This window comes from Thamnophis sirtalis, unplaced genomic scaffold (assembly GCF_051295495.1).
Source record: "Thamnophis sirtalis isolate CommonGarterSnake01/CBP01778 unplaced genomic scaffold, rThaSir2_p1.2 scaffold_2, whole genome shotgun sequence".
Classification (NCBI taxonomy): Eukaryota; Metazoa; Chordata; class Lepidosauria; order Squamata; family Natricidae; genus Thamnophis; species Thamnophis sirtalis.
In genome coordinates, this window is record NW_028261382.1 from 113,166,045 (window position 1) to 113,193,052 (window position 27,008).

Consider the following 27,008-nt stretch of genomic DNA (forward strand, 5'->3'; position numbering starts at 1 on the left):
GGATTTTTTAATAGTGTAGTGTAGTGTAGTGTAGTGTAGTGTAGTGTAGTGTAGTGTAGTGTAGAGTAGAGTAGAGTAGAGTAGAGTAGAGTAGAGTAGAGTAGAGTAGAGTAGAGTAGAGTAGAGTAGAGTAGTTGAAAGGGACCTTGTAGGTCATCCAGTCCAGAGGTGGGTTCCTGCCAGTTCTAACCTCTTCTATAGAAGAGGTTCCACAAATCTACAGTGCCGTTTAGAACCGGTTCCAGCTCCCTCCCCCCTGTCTGCACATCATCAAGATGAAGAGCGAGAGGAGGAATTCTCCTCCTCCTGTTTCTCCTAAACACCCCTGGGGTTTTTTTTTCTAAAGGGTTAGGGATGCAAAGGTCTTGTAACTTGACAGCTTTAAGACTTGTGTGCTTCAAATGCCAGAGTTTCTGAGCCAACATTTTGGTTGCTAAGCAAGAGCGTTGTTAAGTGAGTTTCACCACATTTTACAAGTTGCCCACACCCAGCCAGTCACAGGGTTGGCAAGCCACTCCCACCCAGTCATATGGCCAACAAGCCACTCCCACAAAGCAGGCCACACCTACAGAAGAGGTTCTAAAAATGTTTGAAACCCACCACTGATCCAGTCCAATCCACCCACCCACCCAAACAGGAGATCCTACATCCATTTCTGACAGGTGGCAGTTCAGTTTCTTCTTGAAAGCTTCCAGTGATGACGCTCCCACAATTTCTCCTTATTTTTAGGTTGAATCTATCCTTGATAAGCTTCCATCCATTATTTCTTGTCTGGCCTTCTGGTGCGTTGGAAAATAGGTTGACCCCTTCCTCTCCATGGCAGCCCCTCAAACATTGGAACACTGCTATCATGTCTCCCTAGCATACAGTATATTAGTTCCAATACTGTTGAGTCTTAGGTGAAAGGCAACAAATCAGTGTTTTACTCAGCTCCTTCACTGTATTAATAGAATTAGAATATTTTTTTTCTAGAGCAGCCTCTGCTTCTATGTATCATTCGTATCTTGTCCCTGATATTAGGATGCTTTCAAAAATATATATATTTTTAAAAAGCCTCTGCAATTCATTACATTGACCAACAACCCTTTAAAATAAGGTATATAAACAAGGGAAAATTATCTTTACCACAGCATCATCATCATAGAGTTCCACAATGATTACAGGAGGGAATTCGGCAATTTCCTTGGCTTCACCATAAAGCTCAATATTATTAAAAAGCAACATCTGATTCCAAGTTGGAGACAAAGTTTGCTGAATGATCTAAGGGAGAAGGGAAAAAATAGTATATTAATAATAGCAGAGCTTGCAAGAAGATACTACAGTTTATCCTGGCAATAACCTGATATCTTTCAAATGAATTTGGCCATAGTTTTCAACATAATATATCCAAATGACCATGGTTAAAGCAGGTTAGGTGAAGGTAAAAGTAAAAGTTCCCCTTGAACATATGTGCTAGTCGTTCCTGACTCTAGTGGGCAGTGGTCATCTCCGTTTCTAAGCCGAAGAGCCAGTGCTGTCCAAAGACATCTCCGTGGTCACGTGGCCAGCTTGACTAAATTCTGAAGGTGCAGGGAGTGCTGTTACCTTCCCACTAAGGTGGTCCCTATTTTTCTACTTGCATTTTTACATCCTTTAAAACTGCTAGATTGTCAGAAGCTGGGACAAGTAACAGGAGCTCACTCCATTACGCTGCGCTAGGGATTTGAACCGCTGAACTGCCAACATTTCTGATCGATAAGCGCAGCGTCTTAGCCACTGAGCCACCACGGAAAGCAAGTTAAAAAGGTTAAAACAGATCCTTTGATTGTCTTTAATGATTTTTTTTCTTCAGTCTTGAAGATTTTTAAAAAAAATTATATTGTATAACTATCTTTGCTGTATGCTACCCACAATCATGACAAAAGTGGCTCGTCTTGCACATTTCTAAAAAAATTTTTTTTAAAATTAAAACTTTGGCACTATTAATTATTTAACCAACAAGTTACAGAATCGGTTTTCCTACACCTGCTCAGACTTGCAGGAGGATTTCTTCTGGCTTGCATTACCTAATCACATCAAGCTTACTACAACCGCATTCCTCTAGGTCAGTGTTTCCCAACCTCTGGAATTTTAAGATGTGTGGACTTCAACTCCCAGAATTCCCCAGCCATCATGTTAGCTGAGGAAATCCACACATTTTACAATGCCCTGGGTCAGGGGTGTCAAACTCGATTCCATTGAGGGGCTGCATCAAGGGTTGTGTTTGATCTCAGGGAGCTGAGGTGGGCATGGCCAGTTCAATGTCACTCGTATCAGGGGCGCCTGTGGTGACCCTAGCGCTCTGCCAGCGAAAATAGAATTCCCGAACGCCATTTTGCTGGCAGAGGCACCACGGGCTGGTCCTTCACTGTTTCCAGGGCAACCCTGCGGGCCAGATCTAAACACCCCGTGGGCCAAATCCAGGCCCCTGGTCTTGAGTTTGACATCCCTGCTCTAGGTTGAGAAACACTGCTCTTTTTTAAAAAAAATATTTTTTTATTGAATGTTTTAACCTTTAAAAACAGTAAGGAAGACACAACAAGAGAAAACAAAACAAAACACAGAACATACATAACAATGTACAGTAATTTTACAGCTTTCTATATCAGCTTTCCTGCTTAGCTGTTATAATCAGGGGAGGGTTCCTGCCAGTTCTAACCTCTTCTATAGAAGAGGTTCCAAAAATCTACGTGCCATTTAGAACCGGTTCCAGCTCCCACTTCCTGCCTATCCGCACATCATCAAGATGAAGAGCGAGGGGAGGAATTCTGGGAGTTGAAGTCCACAAGTCTTAAAGCTGTCAAGTTTGAATACCCCGGGAGGGGGGGTTTCCAAAGGGTTAGAGGTGCAAGAGTCTTGTAACTTGACAGCTTTAAGGCTTGCGTGCTTCAAATGCCAGAGTTCCTGAGCCAACATTTTGGTTGCTAAGCAAGAGCGTTGTTAAGTGAGTTTCACCACATTTTACAAATTGGCCCCGCTCGCGCAGTCACATGTCTGGCAAACCACTCCCACTCGGTCACATGGCCATCAAGCCACTCCCACAAAGCAGGCCACACCTACAGAAGAGATTCTAAAAAAATTTGAAACCCAACACTGGTTATAATTCTCCCTTCTGCATTGCCTTCCTATTACTTTAACCTTGTCCTATAATGTAACAAACATAATATTAACACTTATAATAGTATTCATTATTTGTATCACCATATATTTATATTCTCTATTTTCTGTTTTGGCTTCTGAGTTCTAGCCACTTATACATTTTATTCCATACTTTTATAGAAGTCTGATTCTTCTCTTTCTTTTAGTTCTATTGTCTTTTTGTCCATTTCTGCACATTCGAGTACTTTTCCAATTTTTGTTTCATCTGAGGGTGTATTTTTTTTCCAGTTTTGTGCGAAAGCAATCCTGGCTGCAGTGGGTATGTGTATGATTATGTATTGAGATTGTTTATCCATTTTTTGTTCTAGTAGTCCTAATAAGAATGCTTCTGGGAGAAACTCTGCTCTAACTACATTAATTATTCCCATTTCCCCTTACCTTTGTGGTCTGGCAGTGTGAAACAAAAGTCACTTTAGCGAAAGGATCCGAGAGGCCGCTGCTATCTGCTGCAATTAATCCTCTTGCTTGATACATGTGAGCTCTCAGTTGAAAAATATTCTTGGCTGCAAGCAGGGAATGGAGAGAGTTAGGCATATCACTTGGGGATGAACAGGAGCAGGATAGAAACATGGCAGTAGGAGAAGGGACTATAAAAGAGCATGGAACAGGTTGTATCGTTTTTCTTCTGATTCATGGTGGGATCAACGCTCGCTGGAAAATAGCCTAGTTCTTCCTTCTTTTCCGCCAGAGGAAAAATATCCAGTTCACATCTGAAATGGTATACTTTGAACTTTTTCTTTCTTTCCTTCCCCTGTCAGGCCTGCAGTCATATTCCTTTTAGGATCTTTAAGAGCCGAGGTGGCGCATTGGTTAGGGTGCAGTACTGCAGGCCACTTCAGCTGACTGTTATCTGCAGTTCAGCGGTTCTAATCTCACCGGCTCAAGGTTGACACAGCCTTCCATCCTTTCGAGGTGGGTGAAATGAGGACCCGGATTGTTGGGGGCAATATGCTGACTCTGTAAACCGCTTAGAGAGGGCTGAAAGCCCTATGAAGCGGTATATAAGTCTAACTGCTATTGCTACTGCTATTGCTTTGGCCTGCCACACTCTCTATTGCTGTTTCATTAGTGGGGTAATTGGGAGGGGGAAATAGTAAGGAGTAGAATTGTAGAGTGTGTTGTTGTCAAAATAAAACACTCCTTTCTAGAAGCCCAAGGTCATTTTTTTTCTCCGCACCTCTGAGCCTGACCAGAACTGGATGAGTGGAAGCTGCCAGCGTGGCAGTGAAAGATTGGACCATGTGATGGACTTGTGGGTGTGGGACAGGGATGGGTTCCTGCCAGTTCTAACCTCTTCTATAGAAGAGGTTCCACAAATCTGCAGTGCGGTTTAGAACTGGTTCCAGCTCCCTCCCCCCCCCCCCGCCTGTCCACACATCATCAAGATGAAGAGCGAGAGGAGGAATTCTGGGAGTTGAAGTCCACAAGTCTTAAAGCTGTCAAGTTTGAACACCCCTGGGGTTTTTTTTCTAAAGGATTAGGGGTGCAAGGCTCTTGTAACTTGACAGCTTTAAGACTTGCACACTTCAATGCCAGAGTTCCTGAGCCAACATTTTGGTTGCTAAGCAAGAGCGTTGTTAAGCAAGTTTCACCACATTTTACAAGTTGGCCATGCCCACCCAGTCACATGGCTGGCAAGCCACTCCCACAAAGGAGGCCACACCTACAGAAGAGGTTCTAAAAAAATTTGAAACCCACCACTGGTGTGGGGGCAAGATCATGAACTTTCAACTGGGTGGAAAACCCAGGAAGCTTTCAGATTCAGGTTTTCCACAGATGTACCAACATGTCTCTCTTAATAAATTGGAACTTTGAGGAAAGCTCTGACTTGAACTCTGATTTAATTTTGGATGATATTTGGAACGCTGACATCCCCAACAACAAGGGCGTCAAACTCAAGACCCACAGACCGGATGCGGACTACGGGGTGCTTAAATCTGGCCCATTGGGTCGGTCTGGAAATAGCAACAGACTGGCCCGCGGTGCCTCTGGCAGCCAAAACAGGGCATGGGGAGGCGCAAGTGCTGCAGGAGGCCATCCAGGCCAAAAACAGGCTGTGGGGGCTGGCGCATTCCCCCCATGCCCCATTTTGGCCAGCAGGGTGCTGCAGGAGATGTCCGTCCTGTTCCCGTCCCCCCGCGGCCAGCTCACAGGGGAGAACTATAATGTTGATCTGGCCCTCGAAAAAATCTAGTTTGACACCCCTGCCCAACAACATATGAGTATTATACGATTCTCTGCACCTAGTTTTTTAGTACTTCTTGGGCCTGACCATGAGACCATTTACATGGTCATTCCAAGATGTGCTTCAAAATGCCCTTGTTTAAGCCATGGCACGACAAAACCACGCTCAACTAAAGCGTGCCCAATGAAACCGCATCACTGACGTCATCAACAGGGCGACAACAGCAAGCGCAGAGAAAGAAGGGCGCTTTAAATAGCGCTTTTAAAGCAAGCCGATTCAAGTTAAGGTAAGGGTTAGGTTTAGGGTTAGGTTAAGGGTTAGGGTTAGGTTTAGGGTTAGGTTAAGGGTTAGGGTTAGGTTTAGGGTTAGGTTAAGGGTTAGGATTAGGTTTAGCGTTAGGTTAAGGGTTAGGTTTAGGGTTAGGTTTAAGGTTAGGTTAAGGGTTAGGTTTAGGGTTAGGTTTAGGATTAGGTTTAGGGGGGTTAGGTTTAGGTTTAGGGGTTAATTTTAGGTTTAGCGTTCACAGCGTGCTTTTTTCTCCGTGCTGTTGTCACACTGTGATGACGTCAGCTACGCGGTTTCATCGAGCGCCCTTTAGTCAAACACGGTTTTGTGGTGGAACCGTTTAAGCAGGGTGAATTTAATTTATATATTTAAGAAAATGTACATGGTTGCACAACACTCAGGATATTTCTGCTGTGAGAATGAAATGTCCGAAGTCCCAACTCCTCATTAATGCTGAAAATTAAGTTGAACCCTTATTTGTTCCTGATTAGATGAGTCAATTCATGTCAGACATTTCATAACAAAATGGACGGGGCAGTTAGTGAGGATTATACTAATCCTCGCTTTCTAATAGAAGGGATTTATATAGTCATATAATCCAATGTATGGCTTCCGTTTAATTTTCTTTTTTCGAACGACTCCTTCTAAAGTAGTATGTTTTTGTTGAGTAGAACATATAATCAGGAAAATTCAATCAATTGAATAAAACCAGTGATCTACGTTTCATTTTCTACAAAAACCAAAGATAATTTTTAAATTTTAATTATGTTGTTCTTTAGAGTCGAAGAAGTGCCTAAAACTATAAGCAACAACTGCACAACAGACATTATATACTAATAAAGGAGAATATTTGTAGCTCAGGGTTGATATGAGGGGTCCTTGATGCTCTCAGAGCTGGAGTGCTTGTTTTCTTGCAGACATTTCATTACCCAAACTAGGTAACCTCATCAGTGCTAGTAATGTGTGTCATTTGCTTTCAGTGTGACAGGCAAGCCACTAGAATCATGATGGCAAACCTATGGCATGCGTGCCAGAAGTGGCCCATAAAGCCATCTCTTCTGGACATGCCAGCCTCCGCCCATTGCTCTTCCGGGTTCCAACTGGTCTTCACACGTATGGGAACTACGGAAACTGGAAGAGCAGCTCCCTGGCGCGCATGTGTGCGCCAGGAAGCTGAGCTTCCAGTTTCTGGCGTGCACATGCGTGCTGGCCAGCTGGTCTTTGCGCATGCTGGAAACTGGAAGCTCAGCTTCCAGGCACACACATGCATGCTGGGGAGCTGCTCTTCCAGTTTCCGGCGCTTCCCCACGCATACACTCCTGTTTCGGCACTCAGGGCTGAAAAGGTTCACCAGCACTGCACTGGAATATAAACTAACAGCAAACAGCACTCCTTACTAGGACTGATGATGTTACCTAGTTGGGTAATGAAATGTTTGCAAGAAAACAAGCAAGTTCAGAGAGTATCAAGGACCCCTCATACATTAGATAATTTGTTAGTACCCAAGTACAAAGTGGATCTCACTTTTTTTTTATTTATTTATTTATTTATTTATTTATTTATTTATTTATTTATTTTAATTACAAAGACAACATCACATAACAATAGAGGAAAAAAAACAATGGGAAAAGGAGAAGAAAAAAAAAGGAGGGGAAAAACCCCATCATCACATACAATATGTCATTTGATCACAGGTGCATCCCTACTAAGTTTATACATCCCATATCTCTCTGTTGTATATTTAATAAACACCACAATAAGCTAGGGTTTAAAAAAAAAGTGGGGGGAGGAGGGGGAAGCCAAAAAAGACAAAAAAGACAAAAAAAAAACCATCATCACATGCAGCATGTCGTTTGGTTACAGTTGTTTTAACCTCTGCATCTTCAAGTATTATTTACCGTCTCAGATATTTCATCTAATATAACTAAAGGCCTTATTTTCATTCTTTATAAGATATGGGACTTGTTTTATCGGTGGCTAGGGGGAAAAAAAACTTTGGAAATGAAAAATGATATACTTATGCCTTAATTGAAAAAAGTAAATGATGATATAATTATGCTGTGAAATAATCTAATAATGACACAATGAAGTATTAACATAAGGTCTGGGGATATAATCTATAAGGTTAAGAACTTACTATAATGACATGTTGCTGCTGATAAAGCAATTCTAATAGGGGAACAAATGAAAACTGGTATATATAGGCAGTGATGCTTTGTTGAACAATGAAGGAATAAGATCTCTGTTTGAAGGTATGAAATGCAAGATTAACAATAAATAGAAGTATACTCTCTGGGGAAAAATAATGCTAATGTTAACTAAATATATAATGTAGGATCTCACTTTTGTAGATCAGACTGGCAGGATACGGAGTAGGATGGGATCCTGTGCTTTCTGCCAAAGGTGCTTCTGCTTCATATCCAACTGGTAAGTTGTCGAAAATAGCATGGGCGTAGTTACTAGAGCCAAGCCAGAGATAAGTGTCCACTTTTCCATGGACGTTCCAACCTGGAGACCTTTTTCCTGGCAACTAAAGGGAAAAGATAAAATATCAAACCACTAGTGATATTTCTAACCATATTTCTTTTCCTAATATCCCACTGGTGGCATCACCTAGATGGCTTCTGTTGATCATGAGAAGCTAAGCAGGGCCCAGCTGGGATAGTACTTGGAAGGGAGTCTATTAGGACATTCTAGGGCTGTAGCCAGACCAGAAGTTGAAAAGGTATTATAGAAGAAAACAAACAAACAAACAAAATACAATATGTACCGTAGAAAGATGGATTAATAGACCGATCTAGAAATAGTGGAGAATATCAATTTGAATAATAGGAGAGATGTTTAGATAGAGAAGAGAGGAGAAAGAATTCTACTCCGCAGGGGGAAAAAAATGGGAAAAATACAAAATCTGTCACTGCAAAAATACTGCACATCTATTAACTTGCCATGACACCTACAATAGTTTATAAAGTTGCCTTTTGAAAAAACACCTTTGGGACAACCATGACCCGAATGATTGAGCATCTCCATATGCAATAGAAGAGAATATTTGCAGCTCATTGGGAAAGTCGTCTGAGAGATTCAGAAGCTTCACAAATAATTCTGGCAACCTGTTCTGACCCAGTTCCCAAACATGACAAACCCTCTGTAGTTAAATAAATGATTTATTTATTAGGAGTGCCAGCAGCCCCAGCAAAAGTCTCTCTCTCATATACATAGCAGGCAAACAAGTCTGTCCATCCTCCTCCCGCTGCCTTTGATCCCCAGAGCTAGGGTGGGGCTTCGCTAGTAGCGGTGGCTCTTCTGTCCTGAGGATCGGCCCATAGATTTCCACTGCTCTCCTCTCCTCTGCATCCACACGTCAGGCATTGGACCCAGCTTTTCCTCATCTTCCTCATTAGCCACCTCCAGTCCTGAGGGCTTTTGACTCTCCATCTGAGGGCTGAAGGATGGCCCAGGCTCTGCCTCTCTCTCTCTCTCTGTCTCTCTCTCTCTGCCAGCTCCATTCCCTCTTCCCCCTCAGAGTTCTCAGGTTGCCTTGATGCTGACTCTGACTCCCACACCTCCTCCTCATCTGATTCGGCTGCTGGTTGGGCTGATGACCAACAGGCCACAACACAACTTGATAAATGGGTTCCACCACAAAACCGCGGACGACAAAATCACGGTCGACGAAAGCGTGTATGCGACGTCATCACAGCGTGATGGAAAAGATCAAAAAATGTAAAAATAAAGCGAAAACCTTACCCTAACCCCCCCAAACCTAACCCTAAACCTAACCCTAAACCTAACCCTAAACCTAACGAAAAACCTAACCCTAACCCTTAACCTAACCCTAACCCTAACCCTTAACCTAACCCTTACCTTTATGTGAATCGGCTTGCTGTAATTTAATTTTTATTTCAATTTTTTGATCTTTTTCGTCGCGTTGTGATGACGTCACATACGCGATTTCGTCGACCGCGCTTTTGTGGAACGCGGTTTTGATGGGTCACGGATAAATGTCCTATAAAACAGGGCTCCCCAACCCTCGATCTGTGCACTGACGTCAGTGATCCCAGCAACTGGGCCACATAAACAAATGAAGCCCTATCTGCGGTATGCAGGCAGCGTGCGAAACCCCTTGCCCCTTTCTCTCCGTGGAAATCCCTTTCTCCACAGAACCAGTCCCTGATGCCCAATAGGTTGGGGGGGGGGGGGCACTGCTATGAGACTTAGTCAGGATTAAGATGATTTTACTTCTTTTCAGCCTTACTTTCAAAAAGTGGGTTTTAATCTTCCCGCAATGTTTGCCCCGCTGCTCCTTCACAGGGGAATACAGCACGTCTTTGGCTGGGATTCTTGTATAGGCGATTCTTTTGTGGTTGCTAAGCATCCAGATGAAGATGTCAGGCACTGTATGTTGAGGCTGAGAAAGGGGAACATTGACAGCTTAAGGCAGGTTGCAAAATCTGTTCTTGAAGCCGCAGCCATTTGAAAAATACAGATCGATGAAAAAAGGTTCTGTTAAATACATCGAGCTCATATTTCAAAATTAAAAAACACAGGCACAGCTTGCATTCATAAAAAAGTATTTACAACCTCTATTTTATGGCACAATGTTATACCTTTTTTAATGGCACTCAGAGCTCAGATTTAAGGGTTTATTTATTGAACATTTTGATCTCTTAACTTTCAGCTTTTGTTTTTTGTAGCATAAACACATACTAATCCTACCCAGTTTGACATCATTAAATATCTTGGAATGAGGAAAATTAATCCTTCATTCCAGTCCTGTAGCTCCTTCTTTTAGATTGCCCATTATACACAGGGGAGTGTGAGGTTTTTGTGCGTGTTTGTGTTTCAATCCATGCGATAATAATAGAGGGTTTTTAAGACCCTATGCCTCTGTCATTTTCCAAAAAATAGAAAGAAAAAAGAGAGGGCTGTGGAAAAAAAGACAAATAAGGCTACTTTTAAACAAGTCATGTTTGTACATCAGAATGGGGCAATCATGAAAAACCAACCATGAAAAAGAAAATAACCCCAATGTTTACATGTTATCTTGCTAGGGACTCACTAACATTCAGTACAACATAGGGTAAAATTAAAATTACATTCAGACATCTGCTGACTCAGTTGGGTAGGGAGTAAAATTGAATGTCCTTCGTCCAAATGTATACATCAGAACGTAAGAAAAGGTTTTTGTAAAAAATACACACACATATACACCAGTGGTGGGTTTCAAATTTTTTTAGAACCTCTTCTGTAGGTGTGGCCTGCTTTGTGGGAGTGGCTTGCCAGCCATAAGACTGAGTGGGAGTGGCTTGCCAGCCATGTGACCGAGTGGGAATGACTTGGCAGTCATGTGACTGGGTGGGCATGGCCAACTTATAAAATGTGGTGAAACTCACTTAATAACGCTCTTGCTTAGCAACCAAAATGTTGGCTCAGAAACGCTGGCATTTGAAGCACACAAGTCTTAAAGCTGTCAAGTTACAAGACCCTTGCACCCCTAACCCTTTAGAAAAAACAACAACCCAGGAGTGTTCAAACTTGACAGCTTTAAGACTTGTGGACTTCAACTCCCAGAATTCCTCCTCCAGTTATGTTGGCTCAGGAACTCTGGCATTGAAATGTGCAAGTCTTAAAGCTGTCAAGTTACAAGACCTTTGCACCCCTTGAGCCGAGGTGGCGCAGTGGTTAAATGCAGCACTGCAGGCTACTTCAGCTGACTGCAGTTCTGCAGTTCGGCTGTTCAAATCTCACCGGCTCAGGGTTGACTCAGCCTTCCATCCTTCCGAGGTGGATAAAATGAGGACCCAGACTGTGGGGGCGATATGCTGACTCTGTAAACCGCTTAGAGAGGGCTGAAAGCCCTATGAAGCGGTATATAAGTCTAACTGCTAACCCTTTAGGGGGAAAAACCCCAGGGGTGTTCAAAGTTGACATCTTTAAGACTTTAAGGTTTAGATAGGACTCTTAGAGGCGGGCAGGGCGATTGGTGAGCCAGCCAATCAGTGAGCGGCAGGCAGGGCAAGCGTGGTGCGGACGGGGGGGGGGGGGGAGGGAACTGGAACCGGTTCTAAACAGCCCGGTAGATTTGTGGAACCTCTTCTATGGAACAGGTTAGAACTGGCAGGAACCCACCCCTGATACACACACACACACACAAACACACAAACACACACAAACAAACAGAGAGAGCACCAAGTCTCAAAACTGGAGCACGGGTGCACCCTGGAGCACAGGAACCTGGAAGAGAACAGCTGGCTGGCGCACAGGTGCACAATGGAACCCAGAAGAGCAACTGGCAACAGCGTGCATGCCCACAGAGAGGGCGCTTCATACCACCTCTGGCCTTAGGTTCACCATCACAGATGTAGGCTAAGGAGACATTATGTTTTCTCTTGTAAAGTGAATCTTGACCATAGGTTCCAGTTCCAACGGAGATGTTGAGAAGCATATCTACTGGTGCTCATTCTTATTGGTACTCATTGCCTAATTAGTCATGCTTTTATTCTTTACACTAGAGAAGCCCATAGCAATTTGCAAGCAATGCTCCGGTCTCAGAAGACATTACCTATCACAAGTCATTTCTAAGGCAGAAAGTAGGGTGCTGCCTTTGAAGGTCAAGTGGATCAAGAAAGGAAACTTGAGCAGTTACCTCGTCAATTAAGAACCGAATCCTCTCTATAAAGTTTTGTGTTTCACGCATCATTTCATCTAGCGAAATCTTCTTTTTTTGCTGCTGGAGAATCCCTTTAGCATCCCTCGACATGGCTTCCTGTAAAAGCACAGAGAAACAACGGATTTGCAGTAGTGGTGAATATCTGTAGCTCAGGTGTAGGAGGAGAGTAGAGTTTCATTCCCCGAGCTTGGGGATTGGTTTCCAAACATTTTGTTACCAGGCTAGGTAATATCTTCAGGGGAATTTAGGGAAATCGTTCCTTAAATCTTTCCTGAATCGCTCCCTAAATTCCTGGTCATGGAAGGTTTGGTAATAAAACCAACCCAAAAGCTTGGAGAACAGACCTCAACCCCCAATAGCATTTAGATTTATATACCGCTTTACAGTGCTTTACAGCCCTCTCTAAGCAGTTTACAGAGTCAGCCTATTGTCCCCAACAATCTGGGTCCTCATTTTACCGACCTCGGAAGGATGGAAGGCTGAGTCAACCTTGAGCCTGGTGAGATTTGAGCTGCCAAATTGCAGACAGCTCTGCTGAGAAAGAAAGAAGGAGAGAGAGAAACAGAGACAGAGAGAGAAGGAAAGAAGGGGGAAAGAAAAAGAAAGGTAGGGAAGGAGGGAAAAAGAAGAGGAAGGAAGGACTACAACCTGGCACTAGACACAGCTTCAGAGAATAATCCAGGGTTGGAAGGGACCTGGAGGTCACCTAGTCCAACCCTGTTCCAGCAGGACATTGTTAAAGTGAGTTTCTGTCTTTTGATCCCCCAGTTACATGACTACATAGTCACATGCAGGGGTGGGTTTCTCGCCCCGTTCCAACCGGATCGGTTGGAACGAGGCCGGCGGCGTCCTCGCGCACGCACGCGGCGCACGCGTGCGTACTAGCGTCTGCGCGATGCTCCAGCTGCTCCTGGAGGATCGTGCAGGCGTTCTGCGCATGCGTGGAAAGCGCAAAATTCAAAAAAACCGGGTAAGGAGCGGGCGCGGGTGTGCGGGCGCGCGCGGGCGCGGGGGGCGGGGCTTCGCCGTTCCCAGAAGTTACTTACTTCCGGGTTCGGCGACCAACCGGATCGCAGGGACCGGTGCGAACCGGTCGAAACCCACCCCTGGTCACATGACCCCCAACAAGCCACACCCACCAAGCCATGCCCACAGAATTTAGATTTCACCACTGGTCTGCAACCTTAAACACTCAAAGAGCCACAAAAGTCCTAACCAGAAGTCTCCCCCACCATTCAATTCTAGACCTGACTGGTTCCCCCACCATAGAGTCTCCTCCTAGCATGGCGTCCTTTTTCCTCTGCCAACTGGAAGTCCAGTTCCCCCCTCATAGAGTCTCCTCCTTGTGCGGGGTCCTTTTTCCTCTACCTGTCCTAACTGAAAGCCCTATCAATTGTGGAACCGACCGGCAACAGGGAGCCACAGCAGAGGGATGAAAGAGCCACATGCGGCTCCAGACCCAGGGGGTTGCCGACCCCTGCTCTAGCAGTCTGCTCTCTATAACTGTCTAGTTTGGTTCTGCAACCCAACACGACAGACACAGACTTCAGAGGATAACCAGAACTCAGAAAAAAACAATTACTGCCAACCTGCCTTCCATTGAGGACCTGTATACTGCACGAGTCAAAAATATTTACAGACCCCTCGCATCCTGGACATAAATTATTTCAACTCCTACCCTCAAAACGATGCTATAGAGCACTGCACACCAAGACAATTAGACACAAGAACAGTTTTTTCCCAAACGCCATCATTCTGCTAAACAAATAATTCCCTCACCACTGTCAAACCATTCATTAAGGCTGCACTACTATTACTATTAGTCTTCTCATTGTTCCTATCACCCATCTCTTCCCACTTATGACTGCAGGACTGTAACTTTGTGGCTTGTATCCTTACAATTTATATTGATATTATTTCCTGATTGCTTATTTGTACCCTGTGACTATCATTAAGTGTTGTACCTTATGATTCTTGACGAAGATATCTTGTCTTCTTATATACACTGAGAGCATATGCACCAAAGACAAATTCTTTGTGTGTCCAATCACACTTGGCCAATAAAGAATTCCATTCTATTCTGGTCCCATTGACTGACTCAGATTCGATCTTGGAACAGTTTATTCAGTTTATTCATTACATTAAGAGCCGAGGTGGCGCAGTGGTTAAATTCAGCACTGCAGTTCAGCAGTTTGGCTGTTCAAATCCCACCAGGCTCAAGGTTGACTCAGCCTTCCATCCTTCCGAGGTGGGTAAAATGAGGACCCAGATTGTTGTTGGGGGCAATATGCTGACTCTGTAAACCGCTTAGAGAGGGCTGAAAGCCCTATGAAGCGGTATATAAGCCTAACTATTGCTATTGCTACATTATAGTTAAACCATACATGGCTTAGCACAAATATAATGCCAGACAATTGGTCCAGCAAGTTTCTAATTCATTCCCACAACAGCCTAATCAAATAGTCCACATACCAGTTCTTGCTTGCACAGTTTCAATCTTTTTTTATCCAAAGCTGTCCGATTCAAGAGTTTGGGCTTTTTTTCAGCATTTGTGATAAAGGCCCTATGGATGCACAAAGGAAGCTTTAGAGGCAATAAAAGAACATTTCTTTAATATATATATATCTCCTGGTAGCGCTTCTACCAGGATATACTTTGATTCAGCAAAGTAGAGAGGCAGAATATACTAAGAGCTTTAATTTATAATATTAAAATAGAATCATCATTTTTATTTATGAAAAATATGAGGCTTCAGAAACACAATTTCTATGTTAATATTCCAAAGGAAATTAAATGTATTGGGGGAATAGGTTGTTATTTTGCACCTCCATCGCCGCACCCAATGGAAGTTTAAACAAATATGCATAATTATGTTGATCTTGTGGATTTTGGCAATATCTGTTTGCAAGAATTGTTAATGAACACTTCCAATCAATGTTATGTTCTTCTGGAAGATTCAAACACTTGCTGGATTATCTAGTAATGAATTGCTGGTAAATTTATAAAGGAAAAAACAATTGAAAGTAGATCTTTGCATAAAATTGGAATCAAAGCCAGTAATAACTTTTATACTTATAGGATATAAAAAAAGCAAGCAATTCTGAATTAGTTGTTGAAAGTTACAATGGCGCTGAAAAATGGCGCTGTTTCTGTTGTTGTTTCTGCTGTTTACAATGGCGCTGTTTCTCACAGTTACGATCTCTGCAACATCCCCATGATCATGTGATCAAAATTCAAATGCTTGGCAACTGCTTCATATTTATGACCGTTGCTGTTTCCCACGATCATAATCCTGCCGGAACCCACCCCTGATGTGATCCCCTTTTATGACCTACTGACAAACAACGTCAATGGAGAAGCCAGTTTCACTTAACAACCGGGTTACTAAGTGATTCTTTTAACAACTATGGCAAGGAAGATCGTAAAAATCGGGCAAAACTCACTTAACAAATGTATTACTTAACAACAGAAATTGTGAGCTTAATCGTGGCTGTAAGTTGAGGACTACCTGCAAACTGGCTCTCTCTACATGATTCAGAAAGTGTAACTTTTCCAAACATCACCAGTTTCTCTCAACCATGTAGGACTATTCTGAGAGGTTTCTTCCCTGAGTATTCTTACCTACTTTGCTTGATAAAATCACTCAGAGTTGACTTTATTTTCTCTTCTGATGCAACTTCAGAAACTTTAATGAGATCTTTCACTTGCTCCAAACCTTCTTCCTGAAAGATAAAGAGAAGATCAATATTATGAAGGGCATTAAAATAATTCCAAACAGCAGCCGATGCTTTAAGGTAAAGGTAAAAGTTCCCCTTGCACCTATGTACTAGTCGTTCCCGAGTCTAGGGGGCGGTGCTCATCTCCATTTCAAAGCCGAAGAGCCAGTGCTGTCCGAAGATGTCTCCGTGGTCATGTGGCCAGCATAACTAAACGCTGAAGATGCATGGAACTCTGTTACCTTCCCACCAAAGATGGTTCCTATTTTTCTACTTGAAGTTTTACATGTTTTAAAATTGCTAGGTTGGCAGAAGCTGGGACAAGTAACGGGAGCTCATTCCGTTACGCTGCCCTAGGGATTTGAATCCCCGAACTGCCGACCTTTCTGATCGACAAGTTCAGCGTCTTAGCCACTGAGCCACTGCGACCCATATTGCTTTAGATATATATTATTGTTGGAATATTTTTTTATCCATTATGGTTTTTTATCTATACATATATGCCTTATACATCTATGTATGTATGTATGTATATATGTATGTATGTATGTATGTATGTATGTATACACACACACACATACATATCTTCTATCTCTAATAATTCCATATAATATATCTTTTTCATACATTTGATCATATTTCATACTATTTTTATATACAATATATCTTATATTTTTCCCTCTTGTTAATTCTGCAGTTTTGTATTTATTTTCTGGTCTCTTAATCTCCCCCCCCCCTTTATTGCTTTCCTACTTTCCCCCTCTTTAGCCATTGGTACCATACTAAGTAATACTCGGATTCCTCTTTGTCTTTTAGTTCTTTTGTGAGTCTATCCATTTCGGTGCATTTATTGTTGGAATATTTTTATATGCTTACAATAAGGAAGACAGTAGCTGGTTCCCACTGTTAGTATAAATAGGTGAATCTTTCATGTAACAAAAGAAAACATATATTTAGAAAAACACATGTATAGGAAAGAAAAAAAATGCCCATTGTTTAGCTGTAGCTAAAGAAACATCTGCTAAACTCTAAATAATGAAGTTTGCTGAAACTTGAAGATAAGAAAACATTTATTTAAAGACTATAAAAGGAAACTTTTCACAAATGAAGGCAAATATAAGTATCCCGGAATAATGTTGCAGGATCCAATCTAGGTCAGTCACCGGGACAAGAGATTTAGTCTTCTGAATTTTTTGATTCCTGCTGAAGCCCATTCTCAGGGAACTTCCCTCTACTGGAATATGTACTTTGAGCTATTCTATGCATCATATTTATGGTTTATGCCTGGTTGTGCATAATTTTTTAGTTGTTGATTGGGGTGTTGATGCACAAGATGTTCATGCTGATAGGGCCAATAGGAAACTCTTGTAATAAGCCAATATATTTTATACCATTGATAATGATCGACTAAATCTTTAAAAGACTTATAAGTAGATGGTGTAGCCATCCATCCAAAGCAACTCGACAACTTTGGCTGAATAAATATATTTCGACTCTCCACTGATTGTCTGGTGTGTTTTATTAAAATTCCGACTTGAGAAAAAGAGAAAAGAAAGAAGTCTAACCTTTCTGACACTATTAAAAGGAAGCCTGTGTGACAAGTGATACACCATAATAGTAAAACAAACTGTTGGAAGAAAAGTCATTCTGGGTTCAGCTCCAAGTGGAGGAAAAGATAGGGGAAACATGGAGATCGCTTGGAAAGATGGTTTAATAGTGGACAGGACCACATGGCTTCAGGTCTTGGGGAAAAAGGTGATCACATGCTTCAAGATGTTGGGCGAAGAAGAAAAGAGAAAGAAGGGCTGAAAGTTCCTGGCTTTACACTCTCTGTTCGATCCCACCGCTCTGTTTCCTGTTCCTGTGTAAGAAATGTATTCTGATTGGTTGTCAGACTCCCATGGGGCCATGCAGGGGCAACTCTTTAGGTTGTGCTTTGAATCCAAGTTTGATTGAGTTCCCAGATGCCATGGGGTGAATTTCTATATAAGGCCAATCCTATCTTTGTTATGTAAAGTAGACTAGCTCAGTCATTTTAATGCCCCATTAAGAAAAGTGGGGGCTATTAAGAGTGAGTCTGTTTCCTGCCTAAAAAACATGTTTCTCCATTCCTGATCCAGGGAAATACAATATTCTGCCTTTTCAATATTTCCTAGGATACTTCATTCTTCTAGGAGAGAGGTGGGTGCTAACTCCTACAAAACCTAAACCATTTTTACTAGAGAGTGAATATACCAGCTCCTTCTCACTGGATTCAAAACAGTTTAATTAACAGAAAGATTTCCAATAAGAGATGTGTGTTCACTCTAGAGGGAAATTACTGTATTATAAAAACCTATTTATTTAGTCAATTTGTATGGCTACCCATTTTGCAAAGGCAACTCAGTGGATAACCAGGGACTTTAGGAAGTCTACGAATTTAATAAATAGAAGCAACCCCTCGAAAATAACAGCAAAAGCGTAGGAGCACAATGCATCCTCAGTATGTATTCAGCATTTCAAACCATCCAGAAAAGGCTGCTCACTTATGCCAGTTCAAACAACTGAGTTGATTGATTGGTTGATTGATTGAAAATTAGTCCCCTTCGGGGAAAAGGGCGGCATAGAAATATAATAAATTCAGTTCAAAATTGTTTCACAAAGACGCATTCTCTGTGTGCGGCTCAAACATCAGCATTATTCCAAACTTACCAAGAGATCTCCCATTTTTTCCAGGGTATTTGAGAAATACAGCCGAAAGGTTTGATTCCCCCAAAAGCTCTTGACATAAACACAAGGCTTCTTCTCACCGTATGGCAAGTATAGGTAGTTTCTGTTGAAAGAGAAGAATGCTCATTGGTCCGTTGAGACCCACTTCCCAAGTCAGGACTTGGAGGTCTTCTAATCCAACCAACTTTCTGGGAAGTCAGGGGAGGGAAGACTGGGGGGGGGGGGGGAGGGAGGGAGGAATGCATATTAGGCTTGATGAGGGGTGTTAAATTTTAATGTAATATGATTGCACATGTATACTGTCTTCTCTTATTTTTTCTTTAAAACCAAGATATGTTAAGTATATTGATATGGAAGCATAAATACCATCAACATAGAATAGAGTTTGCTCAGAAGCGGAAATACACCAATGAGAGGAAGAGTGGGAAACAGAGGAAAGAAGAAAGAGAGGAAGAGAGGGATAGGAGAGAGGGTAAGGGGGGAAGATGAGGAGGATAAGGAGGAGTGGAATGCAGAGACAGGAGAAGGAGAAGGGAAGGGGAAGTAGAGTAGAAAAGGATGATGGAAGGAAGAAAGGAGGTAGGAGAGAGGTAGAAGAAAGAGGTGTGTGGAGAGCAGAAGAGCTAATAATGGGTTTTTATCTTTCTGGGCGTTGATGACAAAAGGAACTGATGTAATTACTAGTTAATACAATAGGACAGTGTTTCTCAACCTTGGCAACTTGAAGATATCCGGACTTCAACTCCCAGAATTCCCCAGCCAGTGAATGCTGGCTGGGGAATTCTGGGAGTTGAAGTCCAGACATCTTCAAGTTGCCAAGGTTGAGAAACACTGCAATAGGATATTGGCTATGTAATAGTATACATGTGATTATATGTTATGAAAATGGAAAATAAAAAAAGTATTTTTCAAAAAAAATTAACTGTTTTTTAAAAAAGATATCCAATTAAATTATGAATTGATTAATGAATTAATTGAATAGAATAAGAATAGAACAATAGAGTTGGAATGGACCTTCGAGGTCTTCTAGTCCAACCTGCCTAGGCAGGAAACCCTATACCATTTCAGACAAATGGTTATCCAACATCTTCCTAAAAACTTCCAGTGTTGGAGCATTCACAACTTCTGGAGGCAAGTCGTTCCACTGATTGTTTAACTGTCAGGAAATTTCTCCTTAGTTCTCTCCTTGATTAGTTCCCATCCATTGCTTCTTGTTCTACCCTTGGGTGCTCTGGAGAATAGTTTGACTCCCTCTTCTCTGTGGCAACCACTGCGAAATTGGAAGACTGCTATCATGTCTCCCCTAGTCCTTCTTTTCATCAAACTAGACATACCCAGTTCCTGCAATCGCTCTTCATATGTTTTAGTTTTCAGACCCCTAATCCTCTTTGTTGCTCTTCTCTGCACATCTTTTTTACATTGTGTCGACCAAAACTGGTGCAGTATTCCAAGTGTGGCCTTACCAAGGCATTTATAAAGTGGTATTAACCCTTCACATGATCTTGATTCTATTCCTCTGTTTATGCAGCCTAGAACTGTCTTGGCTTTTTTGGCAGCTGTTGCACACTGCTGGCTCATATTTAAATGGTTGTCCACTAGAACTCCCAAGATCCCGCTCATAGTTACTACTATTGAGCAAGGTACCACCTATACTGTACCTGTGCATTTCGTTTTTCTTGTCTAAATGTAGAACCTTACCCTTTTCACCATTGAATTTCATTTTATTAGATAGTGCCCAATGTTCAAGTCTGTCAAGATCCTTCTGTATCTTAAGCCTGTCTTCTAGAGTGTTGGCTATTCCTGCCATCTTGGTGTCATCTGCAAATTTGATGAGTTCCCCGTTTATTCCCTCATCCAAATCATTGATGACGATGTTGAAGAGAATTGAATCATTGGTGCTGCTAGAACCTGGTCAAACCACTCTTTGGGATTCTCAGATATGCCTGGGTGTCCCATTTCTTAATTTTCTTCCTTCCTTCCTTCCTTCCTTCCTTCCTTCCTTCCTTCCTTCCTTCCTTCCTTCCTTCCTTCCTTCCTTCCTTCCTTCCCTCCCTCCCTCCCTCCTTCCTTCCCTCCCTCCCTCCCTCCCCTCCCTCCTTCCTTCCTCCTTTCCTCCCCTTCCCTTCCCTTTCTTCCTTCCATCCTTTCATCCATCCATCCATCCATCCATCACACCAGGCAGTACCATGGGAAAGTTTTTTTTTTTCATCTTTTGACATCAAACAGTTTGAGGGTAGGGTTCGAGCCAGTTCTTTCCTTGCATTGAAAAGAGCAAAAATCTCTTTCGATTTGAGCTTAATTCTTCATCAAAACAGCCATGCTAAGTTCCTCAGCAATAATACAGGTAGTCCTCAACTTACAACAGTTCATTTAGTGACTGTTCAAAGTTACAATATCACTGAAAAAGCGACGCGACCATTTTTCACAATGCCCGCTATAGCATTCCCATAGTCACATGATTTACATTTGAATGCTTGACAACTGACTCACCTTTATGACGGTTGCAGTATCTGGGGGGTAATGTGGTCGCCTTTTGTGACCTTCTGACAAGCAAAGACAATGAGGAAACCAGATTCCCTTAGCAACCATGTTATTCACTTAACAACTGCAGTGACTCCCTTAACAAAGGTGGCAAGAAAATTCGTAAAAGGGGGCAAAACTCACTTAACAAATTTCTCACTTAGCAACATAAATTTTGGGCTCAATTGTAGTCATAAGTTGAGGACTACCTGTATACAATTGGCTTGGTTTTTATTTCCTGGTCTAACCTATATCTGGGAGGGGAGATTTCACATCCAGCCTTTAGCCAAATCTCCCCTGGTTTAGTTTATTCACATCAGTTAACATCATATCACTGCCTTTATGTTCATAACAGATTATGGTCCAGTACAAAGTCATTTGATACATTATTTTAAAGAAATTGAAGCAGCCATGACTGAAAACAGGTTCCCGCAAATGTTAAGTTAACCATCCAGTCCTTATTGTCTGACTGATGTCCATTTAAATGGACTGAAATGAATCAATAAAATATTTATATATCTGAACTTAGAAATTTCTTGGGCTTAAAAAAATACACTTCCCTACAAACACAAAGAAAACTGCAGGTAGTTCAGTTCTGTGTATTACACCGTCATTCTGACACACTGACTGATGACTTCATTCCAAGTCTGGTGTTTTATGTTTGTTCTCCGGGAACAATATTTTCGAGGCAGCCTTATTTTTCAGCTGCAACGTTTTCCACCTGTCTAACAGCTTCTTTTTCAGGTGCTTCCATTCCAAATACGCAAGTGTTTCTAGGCTGCTAATCCTTAACCTTCCTTGACTATTTAAAATGCATCAGGTACATCACAGCGCACAGAGACGAATCCCCAAATTTCCAGAAAGAGCAATTGCATAATAAGCAGGGAGCTGTGGGGTTATTTGTTAAGAGCAGGGGGTGTCAAAAACTCAATTTCATTGAGGGCCGCATGAAGGTTGTGTTTGACCTCGGAGGGGCTGGGGTAGGCATGGCCCGAATGGGCGTGGCCAGCTCAATGTCACTTGTGTGATCAAAGGCCACTTTTGCTAGTAGTTTGTTTTGCTAACACTCTGTCAGTGAAAACAGAGCCCATGAGGGCCACGCACAGCCCTCCGTTTTCGGCTGTGACAGCTTCCTGCAGCCCTCTGCCACCAAAAATGGAGCCCAGGAGGCAGTAATGGTATCCTATTAGCTTCAAAACTGGTTCAGTAGCTCAATGATGTGCCAATCCATTATATGAAGAACCCCCGTTAAAGGAGGAATTTCCTGACAGTGAGAATAAATAACCAGTGGAACAGCTTGCCTCAAGAAACCGTGGACCTTCCATCACTGGAGGTTTTCAAGAGACTGGACAGCCATTTGTCCTGGAATGGCATAGGGCAGTGATGGCAAACCTTTTTTGGCTCGTGTGTGGGAACCTCCGGTTTGCCCATAGGGCCGGTTTTTTGCGCTCCGGGGGCTTCAGGGAAGCTCCTGAAGCCTCCAGAGGGCCTCCAGTGGGGCAGGGGAGACTGTTTTTGCATGTGCACTGGCCAGCTGACAGGGCAACGCCTCGCGTGCCCTGACAAATGGCTCCGTGTACCACCTGTGGCACGCGTGTCATAGGTTCTCCATCCCGGGCATAGGGGTTCCTGCTTGAGCAGGGGCTTGGACTAGAACGTGATCCGACTAAAGCGCGAACATCATAAGCGCGCCGACAAAACCGCAGCACTAAAACCGCGATGTCAACAGCGCGCCGACAACAGCGCGCCGACAGAAGCGCGATTTAAGTTAAGGTAAGGTTTAGGGTTAGGTTTAGGGTTAGGGTTAGGGTTAGGTTTAGGGTTAGGTTTAGGTTTAGGGTTAGGGTTAGGGTTAGGGTTAGGGTTAGGGTTAGGGTTAGGGTTAGGTTTAGGGTTAGGGTTAGGGTTAGGTTTAGGGTTAGGTTTAGGGTTAGGGTTAGGGTTAGGGTTAGGGTTAGGCTTAGGGTTAGGGTTAGGGTTAGGGTTAGGTTTAGGGTTAGGTTTAGGGTTAGGTTACAGCGCGCTTCTGTTGGCGCGCTGTTGTCGGTGCGCTTCAGGGCTCATTCGTCGCTCATTCGTCGCACGGTTTTGTCGGCGCGGTTTTGTCACTGCGGTTTAGTCAGGCGTGCTTTTGTTGTTCGCGCATTTGTGGTGGAACCGGACTAGAAGACCTCCAAGGTCCCTTCCAACACTGTTTTTTTAAGTTCTAAAGAGAGCAAGAGATGGAGACCTAGCAGAACGAATCTACCTGTTTCCTTCTGTAATTAATGGCTTTTCAGGAGATGTGGTAGATATCAGAGGCATTGCAACATCAGGTGAATCTTCTCCTGTTCCTTCTTGCAGCAAAGGGGAGCCTTCTTCTTCTTCTTCATGGGTCTTCTTCTTCCCCCTGGCTCCAGATGACACTCCGTCAATCACGTTTCCAAAGTTCCCTGCAAAAACCCAAACTGCTTGTCAGGATGGCAAAATGAGAAAGATGGAAATGAGACTAGGACTAAAGATAAAAGCCAGGAATTCATTTACAGTCCCAGACATCTGGTGCTGATGAGAGGGTAGCATAAAGATTTCTTAAAATTCTGCAGGATTTCACAGAACATCTCCCTCCGCCAGTGCTAATACTGTAACTCCCTCAGGTATCCAAATGCTTAAGAAAAAGGTAACCAAGTTTTACAATTGGTTTTGGGTTCATCAGTGGACAACCAACGTCTGTCTAATTTCACAGGCAGTATAACAACATTGCATTCATTAATTGTTTGTTTGTTTAAATTTATTGGCGGCCAACTACAGTGGACTTTGTGTGGTGTACGAAACTATAAGTTAACGGTAAAGGTCCCCCCCCCCCCCCGCACATATGTGCTAGTCATTCTTGACTCTAGGGGGCGGTGCTCATCTCCATTTCAAAAACAGAAAGACAGAAAGAAAGAGAGAGAGAGAGAGAGAGAGAGAGAGAGAAGAAGGAAATATGTAAATAAAGAGATCTCGTTGTTTTGCATGTCTATGTTTTCAAGTCGATGTTTTGGAGTCTTTCTATTGAAGCTAGAGTGGCAATTAAAGCAGAATCTAGTTAATCTGACGATAAATGCAAATGGCAATCTTGATTCCTTGGAAAAAGAGAACTTTGGAATAGGCCCAACCATAATTCTCCTTCCTTCAGGTAGTTTTTGAGAGATCTCCTATAGTCCAGGCTTTAGAAAGGCATCCTAAATTGGATCCCTATAACAAATCACCTGTGTGATTCACCTATATCCTTGGTCATTGAAAAATCCCTGTCTGCAACCTTCCCATTGGTATCCTGACGGTTTGGACTACTATCCTATCAATTATTTGATCCTATAGAATCATATCCAGTTGAGAAATACAGGACAAGTAGTCCTTGACTTACAACATTTCATTTAGTGACCGTTCAAAGTTACAAAAAAGTGAAAAAAAGTGACATGGCTATTTTTCACAGTTACAACCTTTGCAGCATCCCTGTGGTCATGTGATCAAAATTCAGATGCTTGACAACTGGCTCATGCTTATGACGGTTGCCCAGGGTCCCAGGGTCGAATGAGCAACTTTTGAGACCTTCTGACAAGCAAAGCCAATGGGCAAACCAGACTCACCATGTTGCTAAGACAGCAACTGCAGGGTTTCGCTTCACAAATGTAGCAAAAATAAAAAGTCGTAAAGCTCACTTAACAAATTCCTCACTTAGCAACATAAATTCTGGGCTCAATGGTGGCCATAAGTCGAGGACTATCTATACTAGCCAACATGAGTAATGGAAAAGTATCTCCCTTAACTTTTCTTCAGAGGGTGGAGAAACAGGATAAGGGCTTGTTCTTAACCATAGTACACAAATACACTCATGAGGTTCTGAGATACTCAGCCTCTCCCAAGCCTCATGTTTCAGTCAATATTAGACTTAGGCTTATTTACCTAAAAAGCCTTCTTCTCTACACCCAAGCTGATAATACAGGCTTGTTATCTTGAGATAACAACTGAGGTAACTTGAATGAAAGAATTTTTTTTCTTGTACTGAAGAGACATGTTGGATCTTTCCTGAAGTTTGTTACTGGCCCTGAATCAAGCAACCTGAGGAGAGAACAAGATGTGGGGTTTTTTCATGGTATTAGTACCCACTAGGCATGAAATCCTCTTACCTTCGCTACCGGTATGGAACCGGAAGCGTGCGCGTGGTGCTTCTGCACATGCACAGTGATGACATCTGGGCAGGTGGGCGGAGCCTCCCACTGCCGCTACTACTGGTTCGCCCGAATCGGGGCAAACCGACAGAATACCACATCTGGTACAATACGATAGCAGAATTGGAAGGGACCTTGGAGGTCTTCTAGTCCAACCCCCTGCCTAGGCAGGAAACCCTATACCGTTTCAGACAAATGGCTATCCAACATCTTCTTAAAGACTTCCAGTGTTGGGGCATTCACAACCTCTGGAGGCAAGTCGTTCCTCTGATTAATTGTTCTAACTATCAGGAAATTTCTCCTCAGTTCTAAGTTGCTTCTCTTCTTGATTAGTTTCCACCCATTGCTTCTTGTTCTACCGTCAGGTGCCTTGGAGAATAGTTTGACTCCCTCTTCTTTGTGGCAACCCCTGAGATATTGGTACCCACTTTCTAAATTAGGTAACGCTATTTGAAAGAACAGCCAAATCAAATGGTTAACAGCAACATCAGCCTGGGGAATTTCTATTTGGAATAGAGTTGTATACGCATACCAACAGATACTTCAAAGCTTATTGGTTTATCTCCAACCTTCCGATCAATCATTGTTGCTTCAAAAAATGCCCCAAAAAGAAGGAACTCCTCAAGTTGTTCCTCATGGATCTGATGAAGACATAACAAAGGGAATCTATTTTAAAATGAATTTGTAATAGCTTACACATGAACAGACACTAAGATATGCACAGAAAAATTTGGCACACTGCTGGTTTTATATTTGCTATGGGAAATATATGCTATGGAACTGAGCAAAACATAGATGAAAGTCATTTCTTGCACTGTTTATTTTACTTTTTAGATTCCTTTAAATGAAACAAAAATGAATAGGAAACTAGTAAGTTTGCAAAAAAAAAAAAAATTACTGGCTTCAAGCATAACTTGTATTTTAGCAATGCCTCTGGCCATAGCTAACCCTTAGAAGCAGTGATGGGATTCAGCCGGTTCGCACCACTTCGGGAGAACCAGTTGTTAACTTTCTGAGCAGTTTGGTGAAGTGGCTCTTGGAAGAAATCATTAGGGTAGAGAACCGGTTGTTAAATTATTTGAATCCCACCACTGCAAGTTAGAAGCCTCTTTAGAAACTAAAATAATTGATGGCCACAGCCCTGCGCAAATCAAGATGTTTTGTTACTTGCCAAATCCGCTTGTAACAGGTTTTCAAAATTTCCACCAACTTGAAAAGCTTGCTGTATTGGATCACCTGATCAACCTTTTATTACAGTCAATGACCAGATATCTATTGGATGCCCTTAAGTTCTAAGAGAATCATATTGTACAATATTGCATATCATGACTTAGACGTTACCTCCATGGAAATTGATGAGATTTGATAGAGGTGAAGCCTCAATTACATCAATTCTTAGATAATTCAGTTCTAATCCATCTTCACATAAGTCATTGTCAATGATTCAGGCAGAATTTACAAATGCATTTCATTTGAATATGGCTGCCGGCATCAGATGGTAAAAGTACTTATGTCATTTTATACCAAAACAAATCCTCATCAAGTACCAATCTGTGCCC

At 42.4% G+C, this 27,008-nt stretch overlaps 1 protein-coding gene across 2 annotated transcripts in view; it reads right to left on the bottom strand.

The window, feature by feature from the left end:
- The window catches only part of FER1L6 (fer-1 like family member 6), a 120,746-nt gene that overhangs the window by 52,178 nt on the left and 41,560 nt on the right, over positions 1-27,008 (bottom strand). For both annotated transcript variants that reach the window (XM_087706697.1, XM_087706696.1), the window contains exons 12-21: positions 25,982-26,090; positions 23,511-23,694; positions 18,725-18,845; positions 15,939-16,039; positions 14,790-14,880; positions 12,294-12,413; positions 9,903-10,055; positions 7,991-8,177; positions 3,556-3,680; positions 1,126-1,260 (exon numbers count right to left, since the gene is read on the bottom strand). In XM_087706697.1, the coding sequence (XP_087562823.1) occupies positions 1,126-1,260; positions 3,556-3,680; positions 7,991-8,177; positions 9,903-10,055; positions 12,294-12,413; positions 14,790-14,880; positions 15,939-16,039; positions 18,725-18,845; positions 23,511-23,694; positions 25,982-26,090 (1,326 nt within the window). The remainder of the gene's footprint in view (positions 1-1,125; positions 1,261-3,555; positions 3,681-7,990; positions 8,178-9,902; positions 10,056-12,293; positions 12,414-14,789; positions 14,881-15,938; positions 16,040-18,724; positions 18,846-23,510; positions 23,695-25,981; positions 26,091-27,008) is intronic.